This window comes from Phacochoerus africanus, chromosome 15 (assembly GCF_016906955.1).
Source record: "Phacochoerus africanus isolate WHEZ1 chromosome 15, ROS_Pafr_v1, whole genome shotgun sequence".
Lineage (NCBI taxonomy): Eukaryota > Metazoa > Chordata > Mammalia > Artiodactyla > Suidae > Phacochoerus > Phacochoerus africanus.
This window is the reverse complement of record NC_062558.1, coordinates 75,733,777-75,750,318: the sequence shown is the minus strand read 5'-3', so window position 1 is coordinate 75,750,318 and position 16,542 is coordinate 75,733,777. Positions and strand designations below refer to the sequence as shown.

Genomic DNA, 16,542 nt, shown 5'->3' with positions numbered 1-16,542 from the left:
TCCCCCAGAAATATGTTAGGACCTGGGAAAGATTTTCAAATCTGGTTTCTGGGGGAGGGGGTGAGGTCTGCTAATTTATGCTGCCTCTGGACATGCAGCAAAGAATGCTGGTGGTTTCTGAGATTTGTTCCACATGGGTTCAAACAGGGAACCCGTGGGGCACTATGGGCTGCCATGTGGCCACCTAGGCTCTGATCCTTCTGGGGGAAGGCTCCTCCTCCTCCTCCTCTCCCTTCAGCAGGAGCCAGAGGGCTCCCCAGTGGTCCTCCCAGCCCCCCCTCAGCCCCTCAAGCCCAAACTCCTTCCAAGCAGCACTCCTGCAGAAGCAAACCTGAAAACACTGCCTCCAAACGAGAGACTAAACCATAAATAACTTAAAAACAAACAAACAAAAAAACACTCAGCTCATCCCACATTGAGCAATACTTTTCCCAGGGCCCTAAAGAAGGAATTCTGAACACTAACCACATAACCATGACAATCAACCATGTGGCTGACCTCTGTCCCATCGTCTCAGCGGAGGGGTAGCCTAATGTGACTTCTCCCTTGAGAGCACCCTGTACTTTCTTCTGGGCCCTGCCCCACAGAGGCCTGGCTGCAAATGACAGAACTTTGTGAGCAGCCTTTTGCCTCCTGGGACCACAGATGCTCCTGTCAGTGAGGCCTGATGCAGTCTTCACATATGGACGTTCTCTTAGCGAGCCAGCTGAGCTGGGACCAGGCCTTCGGGCTACAATCACATGAGGGTTGCCCATTTGGAAACGTGCTACCTGCTCGCAGCAAGGACGTGATTGGGTCAGAGGAGGTAGTCACGAGAATCTAACGTGGGCAGAGGCCATGAACTTGGCAGTTCTGTATCCACATTCAACCTCAAACTTGGATGGGGACCAGGGTCATGGTCCGTGACGGTACTGTTCTACCACCCCACGATAACTACAAATGGAACTAAAGGCTCCTCTTTAGGTAGGTGATACAGATAAACCCCGTGGACATAGAGCAATGGAGAAGCTTATCTATGTATATATGTTTGTGCATGTATTTGTGTTTTTTTGTTTTGTTTTTCCGTGTGTGTGGCTTGAGTGTAGGTGTTTGTCTTTACATGTGTATGTGTGTTTCGTAGCTCTCTGTAGAGCTGATTTCACCCCTCCCCAAGGTCCCATCCAGGCGCACCAGATTAAGGAGAAATTCAGAAACTAAAAGATTGACACTGAGCACAGCAGGGGGTCTGACGACCACTAGTTAGTGCCCTGAACTCCTTCCGGTTGTTATGTATTTGTGGACTCTGGCCCACAGGGTCTAGGGGCATCTATGCGTGTTTCATGTATGTTTCGTGTGAGAGAGAGAGAGAGAGAGAGAGAGAGAGAGAGAGAGAGAGAGAGAGAGAGTGTGTGTGTGTGTGTGTGTGTGTGTGTGTGTGTGTGTGTGTGTGTATGGGAGAGACAGGAGAGAAAAGGATTGTCAGTAGGCCCAGGCCTGCCTGGGTCTGCTCAGGAGACCACCATCCCTTCGGTCTGGGTCTGACAGCCCTCAAAAGGACCAGCCACTGTCTTGTGCTCAGCAGAAGCCCCAGACCGGCAGCTGCAGCGGGCAGGCGGCCCGGGAAGCGGGCAGGCTGGGGGGCTGAACTTCTACAGCCGAGGCACCGCCTACTCCCCCCCACCGCTTCCTGCGCTTCCCGCCCGCCCACTGCGGGCACTGTGGTCTCCCCCCTCGCCTGGGTGAGGCAGGCAGGACGGGACTATCACCAGGAGGGGTGCTCTTCGCCCCGGGCCCCCTACGTGACCCAGAAGATGCCGCGCTCCTCCAGCAGGCTGACGGAGCGGTTGGAGAGCGAGGCGGCATCTCGCACGGGTTTGTAGCCGAACAGGCGCATGGCGGGGCCGCAGGCAGCCTGCACCACCTGCGCCAGCTTAAAGGGCATGCTGAAGCGCCACTTCTCAAACTGCTCCGAGGAGTTCTTCTGCGTGGAGTAGATGCCGTCGTGGGCCGCCTGGGTGTTCTTCTGGATCCAGTCCTCCACCTGCGGGGTCAAAGGGATGCCCGCAAAGCGGTACATCTCCTGGGCCTTCTGCAGCGGCCTGAGGGCCACGTCCTCGTAGCGTACCAGCATGTAGCGGCCCCGCAGCCACGCCGGCTGCTTCAGACCCAGCTCGGCGGACAGGCGGATGCTCTCACAGTTGCCCCTCAGCCGCTGCACCTCCTCCTCCCTCAGCTGGTCCTGTCCCTTGGCCAGCCAGTTCTTCCAGGTCTCGTACTTGTCGGCGAAGGCCACCATGCGGGAGGCCAGCACCGCGCGGGGGTCCCGCACCAGCTGGATGACGCGCAGGTCCAGCCGGGGGTCCTCGGCCAGCGGCTGCAGAAACTCCAGTTGCCGGATGCGGACAGCCTTGACCGCCATGTGCTCCTTGCGGCGGCAGGCCTCAGCGGCCAGCGTCATGTTGAGGGGGCCGCAGCGGCGGTTCTTGCAGGGGTACTTCTCAAAGACCTTCTTGATGAGGGGCGTGCAGACCGGGTCCTCGCAGAGTGACTGACTGGAGCCCCGGCGGAACACGAACTGGGTCAGGTGGTCCTCCGGCAGGGGGGTGATGAAATGCTCCAGGATGTACAGGTCGCACAGGAAGAGCTGCTTGAGCACGTCGCGGTAGACCAGGGCCGAGCCTGCAGCGTTGGCACCCCCCTGCTCGAAGGACACCGTGCGCTCAATGTGCCACAGCGGCTCGAAGAGGTAGAAGATGTTGCCCTGCTGATTGAAGAACTCGCCCACAAACGAGGAGCCGGTGCGCGTGGTGGCCATGAGGAGCACATGGCGCCGGGGCGGGGCCTCGGCGGGTGGGCGTGGCTCCTCCTGCTCCTGTTCCCACTCAGCTGCAGCCTCTTCCTCCTTTGCCCCCGCTGCCTCCTCCTCCTCCGCCTCCTCCGGTGGTTCCATGCCCAGCTGTAGACTGAGGTTTCGCATGCGGCTCTGCAGCTGCTTGAAGGCCGAATCCAGCTCACTCAGGGACAAGAGGGATGCGTTCTCAGCCAAGACCAGGGCTGGGTCCGTGCTATTGGCATCTACCAGCGATTGGGGGATCTGCTTAAGCTTGTCTGAGACCCTGTGAGCACAAAGGGATACCGGGGTCAGTGACTGACTGCGGACGTCATCCTCTGTGCCACCATCAGGAGCGGCCCAGGCTGATTACCCAGAAGCCGACTCTGAGGCAAGCATTTGAGTGTAAGTAGTTTGTTTGGGACAGGATCGCAGGAAGGACTGGTAGAGGGGTAGGAACGTGAGGCAGGAAGGAAAGGAAGTCCATAATGATGAGCAGGCTACCCCTGTGGGCAAATCACTTTGCCAGAGGAACTCCGGGAGACAGTGTAGAGAGAACACACCTCAGGATTTTCTCAGCCAAGGGGTGTGAAGCTCCCAGCTGGCCTTGGCTAAGGGCTGCTTCCAGAGGCATTTACTCCCCAGGACTGGATTTCTGGCTTGCCAGTGTGCAGGTGGAGAGAATGTCTTCAGGTGGACAGTTGCAGGGGCTTGCAGTAGAACCCAGTAGGCACAAACTGGAACAGCCCATTGCTGGGGAACCCGGGAGGGGTGCTGACATAGTGCCTACTACACAGGCCAATTCCTAACCTACCCATCTCGGTTGGTGCTTTCTTGCAAGTGTTGTGCCTGGACGAGGAAGTCTATGAAATCTGTCTAGCAGGCCCCACTAGCAGGGCCGCTGCACACAGAGGTACACTGCCAACTCTGGGGGGCAGCATTCCCAGCCTAGCCTTGTGAGTGCACACCCCTGGAGTTGAGCAATACACAACCTGGGCAGCTGCCCATGGCAGCCCTGGCCACCAGGCTGTCTGTGCCAGGACCCTGCCCCACCCTCGTCCATGGCTTCAGACTGGTCTAGGGGATGTGCTGTTGACGTGGGTCATCGTCATCGTCGTCGTCATCATAGGCCAGGAAGTTAATTAATATTAACCTCGGCCAGCAAGTACAGGACACCAGCTAGGTGTCAGGCACTGGGCCACATGTTTTTTACATTTTCTCTTTTAATCTTTGCAACAAGGCAGGTCCCATCGTTATCCACACTTTACAGAAGAGGACCTTAAGACAGAAAAGTGAAATAATTTGTCTAAGTTGTCACAGCTAGAAAGGGCCAGAATCAGGATTGCAACCCAGGTTACCTGAGTCCAGAGCTCAAGTCCCACCCCTGTGCAGTCATGAGGATGTGGGCATGACTTAACTGCCTGGGCACAGGAAGGGCTTGATGATTGCTAGCTGAAGGATTGCCTTTGAAGGTCCACAAAGAGCCCTGCAGCTACTTCTCTGCCCCCACCCACCCCAGCTCGATAAGGAGGACTTGTGCTTGCGTCCCTCACCTTGATATGATTTTATTTTCCTTTTCAATGAAGACAAAAACCACCACCACAAAAGCCAGGAAAAGGGCATATTTGCTCCTCATTCTCAGGCTGTGCAGAAAGTGTCGGCAGTCCTGGGGCAAAGTGAATCCTTTCTCCATGGGGAAGGGTGGGGCCGTGGGCACTCAGCTCGGGGGCATCACTCAGGACCTGGCTCTTCGTTCAGGTGGGGGACACCTGGGCCTGTGGAGAGACGGGCGGTCAGGATACCCTTGTCCATAGATGAGAACAAAGAGGAGCTTTTCTACTAGACTTTAGGGGACCCGCAACCCTGCTTAGCGGCCAGAACCCCTGACCCCCTCTCCCAATGGATTGTGCCCCAGAGACTTGAAATCAGCTCATTTGAAATACTAATGAACCTTCTGATTCATCCATGTCACTTCCATCAATTTATACTTTGACTTCATGTATGGCTCAAAGGCAAGTACATGGAAAAGAATGGTTCTTGCAGTGTACACACTTGCAATAGCAACGGACTGTAGATATCTAGATTAAAAATGGTGGAGCAGGAGCTCCCGTTTTGGTGCAGCGCAAACAAATCTGACTAGGAACCATGAGGTTGCAGGTTCGATCCCTGGCCTCGCTCAGTGGGTTGAGGATCTGGCGTTGCTGTGAGCTGTGGTGTAGGTCGCAGACGCAGCTCGGATCTGGAGTGGCTGTGGTGTAGGCCGGCAGCTATAGCTCCAATTAGACCCCTAGCCTGGGAACCTCCATAAGCCGCAGGTGTGGCCCTAAACAAACAAACAAAAAAGATGGAGCAAACAATTATTAAGCAGCCACAAAGAATGAGGTCGATCTAATGCTGATGAGAATAATCTACTATATATATATATATATATATATATATATATATATATACATATAAAACATAAGCAAGCTGCAAGACAGTGTGTGTTTTTATGGGGTAGGGTTTCTTAGCCTCAGCACATTCACATTTTGAATCAGAGAATTCTTTGTGGTGGGGGCTGTGCTGTGCATTGTAGGATGTTTAACAGCATCCTTGGTCTCTGCTCATTAGCAAACAGTAGCATCCCCTCTGCTCAGATGTGACCATGAAAAATGTCTCCAGATACAGAGTTCTCCTGGGGTGCAGCAGGTTAAGGATCTGGCATTGTCACTGCAGCGGCTCAGGTCCCCAGTGTGGCAAAGTTTTGATTCTTGGCCTGCGAACTTCCACATGCCACAGGCGTGGCAGGGGGGACCAGGGTGGGGGGAAGTCTCCAGATATTGTCAGATGTCCCCTGGGCGCGGGGTGGGGGGAGGTGCAAAATCATTCTAGGTTGAGACCCTCTGATGTAGTGTGATCCCATTTGAAAAAAAAAAATTAAGGGAGAGAAATATATATGCTAGAAACCAACAGACTGTGACTACAGGACACACAAGGCCTTGTAAAAAAGGGACAGGTACATCAGCAGAGGAGGGTGGCGTGAGTTTTACCCTTTGCTGTGTAACATTGTGCACTGTTAGAAATTTTACCATGTGGCTGTATACATTTTTTTTTTTTAACTAACTGAAGGTTTTCTACCACTGCATGTAAATTCTAACAAAATCCTTCACATGGCCTTGGCCTTCAGGTCTCAGCTTCATAGGGCGGTTTCCCCCAGGATAAGTTAGGACTCCCTTGGCCCCACCACAGTACAAAGACTCTCTGGAGCACCCGAGATTTTGTCATAAAGCAGACCCACTTGTAATGACTTGTTCAGTGCTAATCATCTCTTCCTGGAGGATGGGGAGTTTGTCTGGACCCCTCATTATCCCTTAGCACTGGGCCAGCCACACAGGAGATGCTCATGCATGGTGGCTAAATGACAGAATGGTTAAAGGGTTAAATGACTCTCAACAGAAAGTGTATATAATTTTTAAAGCCAGAGCAAATACACCATTGCCTGATGGAGCCAGAATCACCATTTCTTTCATTCTTCCTTACTTTCTCTCTCTCTCCCTCTCTCTCTCTCTCTCTCACACACACACACGTCCCACACCACAAGCTCCAGACTCCAGCACAAGCCCCTTCTTCTAAAAGTCTATTCCGTTTGTCCATAAGGATCCCCATCCATGGGAGGCAGTCTGCTCCAAGTTTGGAAAAATCTTATTGTGACCTCATATGGGGCATCCAGGACCATCCTTCTTTCTGGGAAAGATGCATTTTTTTTTTTCCCCAAGCTGATGCTGACATGGGGAGTGGGAGGGCAGGAAGGAGGGTCCCAGGGCTGCACATTCGACATAGAGTGGAAGTGGCTTCAGGGAGAGAGAAATCTCTCCTCTGGGGAAAGCAGTGAAGCTGGAGTTCTGCTTGTGAGAAGACAGACATGCACCCTGGCCACTAAGTGGAGGTCCCCAGCTGTGTGGGGCAGAGCAGTGGTGGGGCAGCGGGCAATTCTCCCTGGTGGAATGCCGGGGTGCTTCGTGAGTGGGGGCAGGTGGCAAGAAGCCAGGTGGGGAAGAGGGTGGCAAGGCCAGTTCAACGGCCACTGAATATTCCTGCCTCTTCCTAATTCTTCTGAGCCATTTCTCATGCACTCATTAAACAAGTATTTCCTGAGCACCTAGTATGTGCCAGTTTAGGCGCTAGGGATACAGCAGTGAACAAGCAGACCTGGCCCATACCCTCGTGGGGCTTATTCTCTGGTTTAAAGAGCCAACTAGAAGGATATGGATAGATGAAATTTACTGAAATTTATAAAATTAGCCGTCTGTGCCTGGTGCCATGCTAAGCCCTTGCTTGATTTGCAAAACCTCTATTTGGTAGCAACTAACCCATTTTACAGATGGGGAAACTGGAGTTGAGGAGGTTACATAATTTGCCCAAGGTTCCTCCTGTAGCAGCCTGATCAGCCCTCCCAGATTTGGGTCATTCCAACCTCTTGATGTTCCACAGCGACACTGCCTCCCTCCCCTACCCCTGTAGCATGCATGGTACTGCCTTCCAGCTGAGGGTCTGTCTCCCTCTTGTTCTCAGACTGCAAGTTCTCTGAAGTCGAGACCAGCATCTAGAACAGCACCCGGCCCATGCCAACTGCCCAGTAATCACTGGTGAGTCAACCCATTAAAGCTGGTGCCTGGCAGACTGTCAGTTCTCAGCTGAGAGTCGCTTGGGTCTGATGATGCGAGGGAAGCCAAAGGAGCTGGGACCAGAAGTCCTGGGCTCCAGTCCTTCCTGCATGTCTACCCGGCTGTGTGGCATTGTGTAAGTGACTGACCCTCTCTGTGCCTTAGTTTCTTCCCTGGTAGCATGGAAAGGGCGGTTCCTACTGCATAAAGTTGTTGCAAAGAGCAGTGTCTGGTGCACGGGAAAGGCAGAAAAGAGACGGGCATGGGGCAGGGGGAGCTGCCTTTGCTGGCCTCTCCCTTCTGGGTCTAAAATCTTTGGTAAGACTTAGAAGTTTGGTTGCCACGATGACAAAGCTCCTGAACCTTCTCCTCCCCTCCCTTCCAGGCATTGTTTCTATTTTTGAGTCGCTGTCCCAGTTCCCCCCCCCCCCCGCCCCCCATAATACAGGGATCCTGTGAACCTTCCTGGCATTGCCCTAAAAGGAAGAAGCAAGGGTAAAAACTCCCTCTGAATGAAACCCCAGGGAGACTCTTGGCTCCTCTGCCCCGGCCCAGGCAGGCTGCCGCTAGGGTTAGCTTTGAGAGGCCAGCAGGAGAGGAGGCAGGCAGGAAAGGGAGGTTTAGAAGTCCCCAGACCCAGGAGAGAGCAGAGGGTCACAGATGCCAGGAGGTCACAGGGTCATGAGGGAGGAGGACAGGGCTGGGATGATGGTCACTCAGGTGGAACCTGGCCTATAGGAGGCCCTTTGCAAGAAGTGGGTCTGTGACATCTGTGACACTGGACAAACCTTTGTGCTACCTCTCTCCCCAAATCCGTAGAGCCTTCCTTGTTTAGCTCATGGGAAGAATGAAAAATCTCTTCCTTTTCTTGCTGGATGCTGTCTCCCAGGGAACTAGTCCATACCTTTCCTCCCCCCAGCAGCCAGCAATAATGTGACAGCCTAAGGAAAAAGTGGTGTCCTTACTGGGATGCTAGTGGAGGCACCAGGGTCAATGGTGAAGAAGGCCAGGGGTACTTGCCAACCCAGCTCCGCCTGGATGCAGTGGGGGAGCCGGGCAGCTGCCCTGGGCCCAGTTACACTCAGTACTCAGCTGTCCCCTGCTCTGGAGTCATTCTCTGATCACTGACCTCTTTCCATCACCTTCCCTCTCAGCATCCTGCTTAATTTCCTACCTGGGTGGAAACATACTTGTTTACTGCCTAGTTCAGCCCCTGGAATCTGAGCTCCCTCAGAGGAGAGCTCCGTGTCTGCTCCATCTTTGTATCCTCAGCACCCAGGGTCCCAGCGCCCTGCTCCCTATGCCCCGGGCAGAGGAGGTGCCCCATAATACCTGTAGAGTAAACAGACAAATGCCTTTTCCAAAGCATTTAGCCCCGTGTGAGGTGCTTAATCATTCTAAGTTGATGGAAAATACAAAGAGGAAGAAGAAAAAGCCATTGTTCCCTAATGAACCACGTGTGTGCGCTGTGACCCCATGAGGTGGGTGCGCGCTGCCCTGAGTGTGTCCCACACGCATGAGCCGAGTGGCTGCTCTGGGTATAGTCTACGGGTGTGCGCTACGCGTGTGTACTCTGGGCACATCTTCATGCTTAGAGCTTCACATACACCAGTCTCTTGAATGATAGCAGTTGGGGATGCCTTTTTGAGGATAAAGAAACCAGCCTTGTGGCTTTCGGTTTCCAGCCTCTCTGGCCATGAGCTAATAATGCGGAGGGTGGAAAACAGCCAAGGATCCCAGGCAGTCTCAGTGGGGGAGCACTGGAAAGAAAGCAGGCCGTGACCTGAGACCCTCAACTCTATTCCCCAGCCTGCTCTCCCCTCGGGGCCCTTTCTGCTCAGGCCTCCCTCGTGACCTGGCGAGGGGCCCTCACGAGAGAAGAGTTTTCTCCTCGGATGGCTCCCAGCCAGGCTCCCCGGGCCTTCCACCGAGGCCCCGGATGGACGGCAGCCCATCCCTGTCCCTCCCTCGCCTGGGGGAGGTGGGGTCTGAGAGTCTGCTGTGAATGGAGCTCTGATAAGGGACAGGCCCTGCCAGACGTTGCCTCAGGCAGCAAAGCTCCACTCCCTTCACTGCTCAGGGCCAAGAGCACAGCAGGGATTGGGGCCTCAGCTATGGCAGGCCCTGCTCCCTGTCCAGGGAGCCCTTTCACCAGGTGGGAGGAGGAGCCGCCTGAGCTGAGGGAGACCAAGAGCAGAGGTGGAAGCATCTCCCTGGGCAGAGATGGGAGCAGTGAAGCAAGGCCCCTGGAGGAAAATTCTGGACCAACTTATAGTAGCAGCCCTCAGGGGCCGGGAGGCTGTCCCAACCATGCTGTGTCACCAAATATCTGGGAAGGGAGACCTTGGGGTGTATGTGTATTTCTGTGAGTCGTCTCTGGATCCCCTAGAGTGGAGACAGAGGGCAGACAGGGAGAAGAGCCCACGTGCTCATAGATGTGATCTCTGCTTGGGGGATGCGGCGTCCATCCAGGGGACTGTCCAGGCGAGGTTGTTGCACGTAGAGACGTCCAGAGATGGCTTGAGCTGTCGAGCTTAGTGTTCGACAGGAGAGTAAAAGCCCAAGAGTTGCTGGGCAAACCAGCGAGGGAAGGAAGAAGAGAAGGAGGGAGAGAGCAAGGAAGGGGAGGAAGGCCTGGCTGATGGATGCTCCGCTGGGCAGCCGGGGCTGTCATTCCTCCTCAAGCCCCTCACATCCCAGGGCTGCAGCTTCCTCTCCCAAGAACAAACCATCTCAGACATCCAACCTCAGCCAAGACAGAGCCAGAGCAGATGCCGCCAAAGGTGGAGGTGTGTGTCCCCTGAGTGGCAGTGGACATCCAAGACCTTGTGAGAAGCCTGGATCAGAGCCATAATGTGGACCATAGGGCTGAAGGCCAGCCAGGTGGGGTGGGGTGGGGGCTTCCACAGATTCCTGGGGAACCAGCCCTGGCCAGGACAGACCCTGCTGCCCTTCAGCCCTGCTGTGCAGGGACACAAGAGAGCACACTCTTAACCCCCATTTGATACAGTCACTTCACCAGGGCCTGCCGAGCTGTGCAAATCCCAGTGCTAACAGCTGCATGGCTAAGGGGCCCTAGAGAACAGTCCCAGGCCTCCCTATCAGTGAAGGTACTTCCCACACTTCTCCACTGAACCCTGGGCCCTGAGCCAGGTCAGAGCAAACCCACTGCTCTGGGCTTTGCTATCCTTGTCCAGTCAGGAGCTACAGCAGAGCTTGGCTCCAAGATGCCCGCAGCCATGCAGCTGGGAGGCCTGGTGAGGAGTCTGCTAGCTTGTTTGGAACCAACCTGGACATGGGCCAAGACTCATGGCCAAGGATGGGCACCCTGCCCTAGAGAGCGAACGTGTGAGAAGTAACTTGAGTGTCTCAGCAGATGGGGCTGGCTGAGTAATTGCAGTGCACCGGCACAGTGAAAGCAAGCCATGCAGGAGTTAAAAATGTTGATGCACAACTTCAAAAATTGAATTTGTTGTATTCTTTAAATTTCTTTCTTTTTTTTTTTTTTCTGTCTTTTTAGGGCCGCACCCACGGCATATGGAGGTTCCCAGGCTAGGGGTCGAATTGGAGCTACAGCTGCTGGCCTACACCACAGCCACAGCAACATGGGATCCGAGCCACATCTGCGACCTACACCACAGCTCACGGCCAATGCTGGATCCTTAACCCACTGAGCGAGCCCAGGAATCGAACCTGCGTCCTCATGGATCCTAGTCAGATTTGTTTCCACTGAGCCATGATGGGAACTCCATATTCTTTACATTTTTAATGGCCATGCATATGTACCACTTTAGTTAGTAAGTTTTAAAATCTAATCTGAAACTTAAAAAGTGAAACGGAGGATTGCTTTAGAAGTGGTGTGGAAAACACACTGGAAGAAGGCAGGACCAGAGGCTGGGAGACCAGGGTGTCCCTTCTGTGTTGGTCCAGGAGAGAGGAGGCGGCCGGAGCAAGCAGGGGCCAAGTGGAGAAGAGGAAGTATAGACACATGGGACCTTAAGGCGGTACCTGTGTCGTGCACAGTATGGACGACATTATGCTTATGAAGTGAAATGAGCCAGACGCTAAAGGACAGATCCTATATGATTCCCCTTACATGAGGTACCTAGAAAAGCCAAATTCATAGAGACAGGAAGTAGAAGGGCAGTTGCCAGGCCCTGGGGGGACGAGGAAATGAGGAATTAGTGTTTAATGAGGACACAGTGTCAGTCTGAGAAGATAAAAAAGTTCTGGAGTTGGAGTTCCCTTTGTGGCTCAGTGGTTAACAAACCAGACTAGGATCCATGAGGTTTCAGGTTCGATCCCTGGCCTCATGCAGTGGGTTAAGGACCCGGCATTGCCGTGAGCTGTGGTGTAGGTCGCAGACACGGCTCGGATCCTGTGTTGCTGTGGCTCTGGCGTAGGCCAGCAGCTCCAGCTCCAATTCGACCCCTAGCCTGGGAACCTCCATATGCCATGGGAGCGGCCCCAGAAAAGGCAAAAAGACCAAAAATAAATAAAAAAAGAATGGTTAAAATAGTTAAGTTTATAGGATGTATATTTTCCATGGTAAAAAAAAATATGAATTCATGAACAGTAGGCAGGGAGACAGAGGGCAACAGAGGACACTGAGAGCATCCCTGGTTCTCTCCTTGGACAGCAGACCTGTTCTCTGCTGCACCCACAGCACCCGGCACGTGGCAGAGCTGAGGAATGTTTGTGAAGTGAATGAATGGATTCACACACTGTCTTTAAGAGTGAATGTGGTTGCTTGTAGTTTCCTTCCCCCGTGCTAGTGGAATATTGGACACATAGAAGATGATTAAAATGCCACTGACTTTACAGATGGTGGGGGTTATGGGGGGGGGGGAAGAGACAGAGACAGAGACAGAGACTGACAAACATTCCAGAAAAGCCTGAACAAGGTAACAGTGACTCTCTTTACAGTTGTGGGCCCTCTTTGACTTTCTTGCTTTTACTTGTTGACTTTGAACCCTGTGACTTTAGAAAAGGAACTTAAACCTTGTGGTTTCCTCATCTGTAAATGGGATACTTACAGCATCTATCGTACATTCAGCGGTCAGGAGGATTTCAGTGAGAAGATGCTAGTGAGATATTTAACCCAAACCCAAGTTGTGGTAAGGGGTCCTACTAAGGAACCGCTTGCCCTGTGTTTACAGATGCAGGAGATTCTGTGGCTTGTGCCTGGGGGTGAATACTAGGAACTAGAATGGTTGGTGGGGTGGGGGTAGGGGGGCAGGTGTGTGTCTCAGTCCCTTAAAAACACAAGGGTGAAGGAAACTTGACCTGACCACAGCTGGAAACATCCCTCAGGGAGAGCCAGCACCCACTCATTTATGGGCAGCATTTGGGCCTGGGCATCTCATCCTCAGCCTCATCTGGAGATAAACATGCTGACTTTCCCCATCGCAGGAACTATAGTCACCTGTAGCCCTGCAGCAGCAGAGCAGCCAGAGAGAGACCCAGAAGCCCCATACGCAGAACCCTTTAGGATGCCCTCTTTCCAGCTTCCCTATAGCCCAGAGCTATTCACAAATTCCACATGGCCAGGAAGTGCTGACTGAGCTGACAAGAGTGTGGCTGCAGGTTGACAGGAGCAATGGGTAAGGGGTGGGACAGTGGACCCCTGCGGAGTAGCCAATAGCATCTGGCTGTTGTGAACAGAGGCATCAAGCCTCAGAGCTGTCAGGCTGAGGTCAAGTTAAATGCCGGTGGATTTTGCCCCCCAGGATAAAAGCATGCTGTCAGTTGCAACTCAGGCCAGCAGCCTTACACAGAGCAGCTTGGCCTTCCAACTCTAGGTCTTTGCTCTTGACTGTGCAAGTCTGAGGGGGCATTCTTTTGGAAAGGTCCAAGAGAAATCTGTCCTATATACCTACCACCCCACCAATCATGAAAAAGCACGGTTCCTGCCCTGAAATGGCAAAATGTCAGGATTATAAAGGGTTTGGAAATTTTTGTATCCTCCCTTCCTTATTATCCATCTATAGCATCTGAGGCTCAGAGAAGGGATGTGCTTGACCAGGGCATACAACTGGATGGTGACAAAGCTTGAATTATGTAGGTCTCTTGTCTTCCCAGTTAGTGACAGCCCCGCCCAACTTCATCACCATGACTCTTATAGTTTAGCTCACTGAGAACCTTCAGCACAGGGATGTCAGATACACGTCACACATTCCACTCAGCCAGCAGTCCTGCACCTAGGTCAGACATCACTAATCAATCGTCATCTTCTTTTCAGCTGAGACTAGATGTAGCCTCATAAGCCTTCTCAGTGCAGTGCCAATCCATTAGAGCTGGCATGTGAGTTAAAAACCAGTTCGTGCCTCCCCCCTACTTTACAGGATCCTTACTGGCTACCAAACAAAATTCCTCACCACCCTTTAGTTTGCCACTCTGCTATCTGACATCACTGCCAATGCCAGCCCCAATTCAAAGTCTCCTCTTTTTTTTTTTTTTTGTCTTTTTGGGCCATACCCACTGCACATGGAGGTTCCCAGGCTAGGTCTCCAATTGGAGCTGTAGCCTCAGACCTACGCCACAGCCACAGCAAGGCAGAATCTGAGCCACATCTGCAACCTATACCACAGCTCACGGCAACACCAGATCCTTAACCCACTGAGCAAGGCCAGGGATGGAACCCGTGTCCTCATGGATGCTAGTCGGGTTTGTTAACCACTGAGCCACGACAGGAACTCCTCCAAGACTCCTCTTAATAAATCCTCCATTCAAGTGCATAAGCCTTGTATATCCATCCTCCAGGCCATTCATTTAGCACATAAAGCCCTTTACTGAACAGACCACTACAGATTATAATTAATAGTGAAGTTACTAAGAATGAAGCATCAAAATTTGCAAACAAACAAAAAACAAAACTGTCTTTGCAACTATCATAGATGCAAAATTCTCATAATTCTACCTTTCTCCCTCACTTGGCTTGTGCTTTCATGAATGCGAGTGGAGGTGGCGTCACAGACAACCTAGGACACTGCACAAAATTGCTGCCAATCCATTCCACACCACAGCTGGCAGGGATCTTCACACAGCTAATTTTATATTATTACTCACATGCCTTTATATGTTTTTATGAATAAGAGCCAACATTTTAAAAATCTTAGGGCTTCCCTACCAAATGCTTTTAGGGTTTGGGGGAAATTTGGGCAAGTCCATTGGAGTGTGGCTTGAGTGTGAAAATAATCTGCAGTGGGTATTACAGCAGAAAAAGGTTGAGTCCAGTTGCCTAAGGAAAGCACATAAGAGCAGATCAAAATGATGGGCAGTGCCATTCTTTCCCACATGAGACTGAAGAAGAAAATGTTCTATAATATACTGTGTGGGTGAAATTCTCGGGAAGCAGCTGGCGGAGACTTGGTGCTCCCCAGGTGCCCACATGCCCTCCACCTTCCCCAGCCTCTGCTGCAGTTAGGTTGGGCCAGTGACCAGGTTCCGATCAGGGGGGACATAGGTTAAAGTGGTTCAAGTGGTTAGGTTAAAGGTTAAAGTCACTTCAAGTCCTGGTCCTTGAAATGATCCCCCACATTCCTCCGGTCCTCGCTTCTCTTGCTGTGCTAAGAATGGAGATGACCTGTTGCACCTGGCTTAATGCAAGAGGGAAGCAGCCCAGATCTTGAGCTGATGCTTGGAGAATCACTCCACTTGCATCAGAGGTGATGCAAGTACAAAATTAGCCTCTGGGTTGCTAAGCTACCATGACTGGATTTCTGAGATAACTGGGTATAGAAAAACTCTCAATGCATAAGCCCAGGATCCCCTTCCTGCTCTCTCCCCTACTGACCGACCTTCCTAAGGAGACTTCAAACCTTTCTGTACCTGGAGAAGGTCCGTGTAAGGGACAGGATGGACAAGAGAATTTTTTTTTTAGCTTTTTAGGGTCACACATGAGGCTTATGGAAGTTCCCAAGCTAGGGGACAAATCAGAGCTGCGGCTGCCAGCCTACGCCACAGCCACAGCAATGCAGGATACTTAACCCACTGAGCATGGCCAAGGATCAAACCCGCATCCTCATGGATACTAGTCAGGTTCATTACCGCTGAGCCACAATGGGAATTCCGAGAATTCCTTTTGTTCCCTGTTTTTCTCCCAAGCCTACTGTCTTCAATGCAGAGGACACAGAATTTGGCCACAGTCCCACAATTTCCTCAAGCCCCATTTAATGGTCTTGATAACAGCAGTCTTCTTGAGACAAAAGAAGGAACCCATCCTCTTCTCCTTCTCACCAGGGAGCTCTTCCCATCATCCCAGTGCTGTGTCTGGGGTGGGGATCTAGGGGTAGGAGAGAGAGCGAGAGTAGCCGGGGTCTTAGCCCACCCTGACTGCTGCTATTGTCTGGGCTGATCTTTGGCCATAAAGGAGCCCATCTATACCCAGCCCTGGGAGATGAGAGATGGAGCCTGAGGGTGGGGAGAAATGTCCAGGCTGTCAATTGTCTAACTGTTCTGAGGACTAGGCAGAGGGCCTGAGGCTTGCAATCAGACTTGGATCGGGTACCAGGTCTCCCATTTATTCTCTGGTGATTTTAGAGCCTGAGTCGGCCCTGCAGGGCTGTGGTGAGCATCAGATAATCTTGTGTGAGGCTCTGAGAATGGGGAAGACTGCACACAGACCGGCCATTATTACAGGTCTGGACCAGTGTGAGCCAGAGCCCGTCTATGCCGCTGGCACTCTGAGTGTACATCTCCCTCCCAGCTGGGCTGCAGCCGGCTTCGGGGGAAGTACACTGGCTGATTCACTTCGCCTTTCCTATGGAAGTGGCCTCCTGTGGCTTTGCTGTGGCTATCACTACTGGCCAAGGACCCTCCTTTCTAGCGTGATTTGGAGGGACACTCACCTAATGCATCAGGCCCCTCGCCTAGAAACACCTGGACGTGGTGGTTGCCAAACAGTTTCAGGCTTCTCGGTTGGGAGGGCAAGTCACTTGCAATTCCTTGGCCAAGACCAGTCAATCGGAAGTGGCTGTCTGGAGTTAGTGTTTGAAAAGGTGGATCTCCACAGGAAAAGAGTCCGGTGACTACTGGGTGATGTCTGCTGTAGCTAGAAGGGTCGCCTGTGTTTGTGCATTTGCTGAGTCT

At 52.5% G+C, this 16,542-nt stretch overlaps 1 protein-coding gene across 2 annotated transcripts in view; it reads right to left on the bottom strand.

Moving 5' to 3' along the window:
- Nucleotides 1-1,382: 1,382 nt before the first annotated feature.
- The window catches only part of CHST3 (carbohydrate sulfotransferase 3), a 36,383-nt gene continuing 21,223 nt past the window's right edge, over nt 1,383-16,542 (bottom strand). For both annotated transcript variants that reach the window (XM_047760742.1, XM_047760744.1), the window contains 2 exons: nt 4,363-4,584; nt 1,383-3,095 (listed from right to left, as the gene is read on the bottom strand). In XM_047760742.1, coding sequence (XP_047616698.1) covers nt 1,775-3,095; nt 4,363-4,502 — 1,461 coding nt within the window. In that variant the 5' untranslated portion in view covers nt 4,503-4,584 and the 3' untranslated portion in view covers nt 1,383-1,774. The remainder of the gene's footprint in view (nt 3,096-4,362; nt 4,585-16,542) is intronic.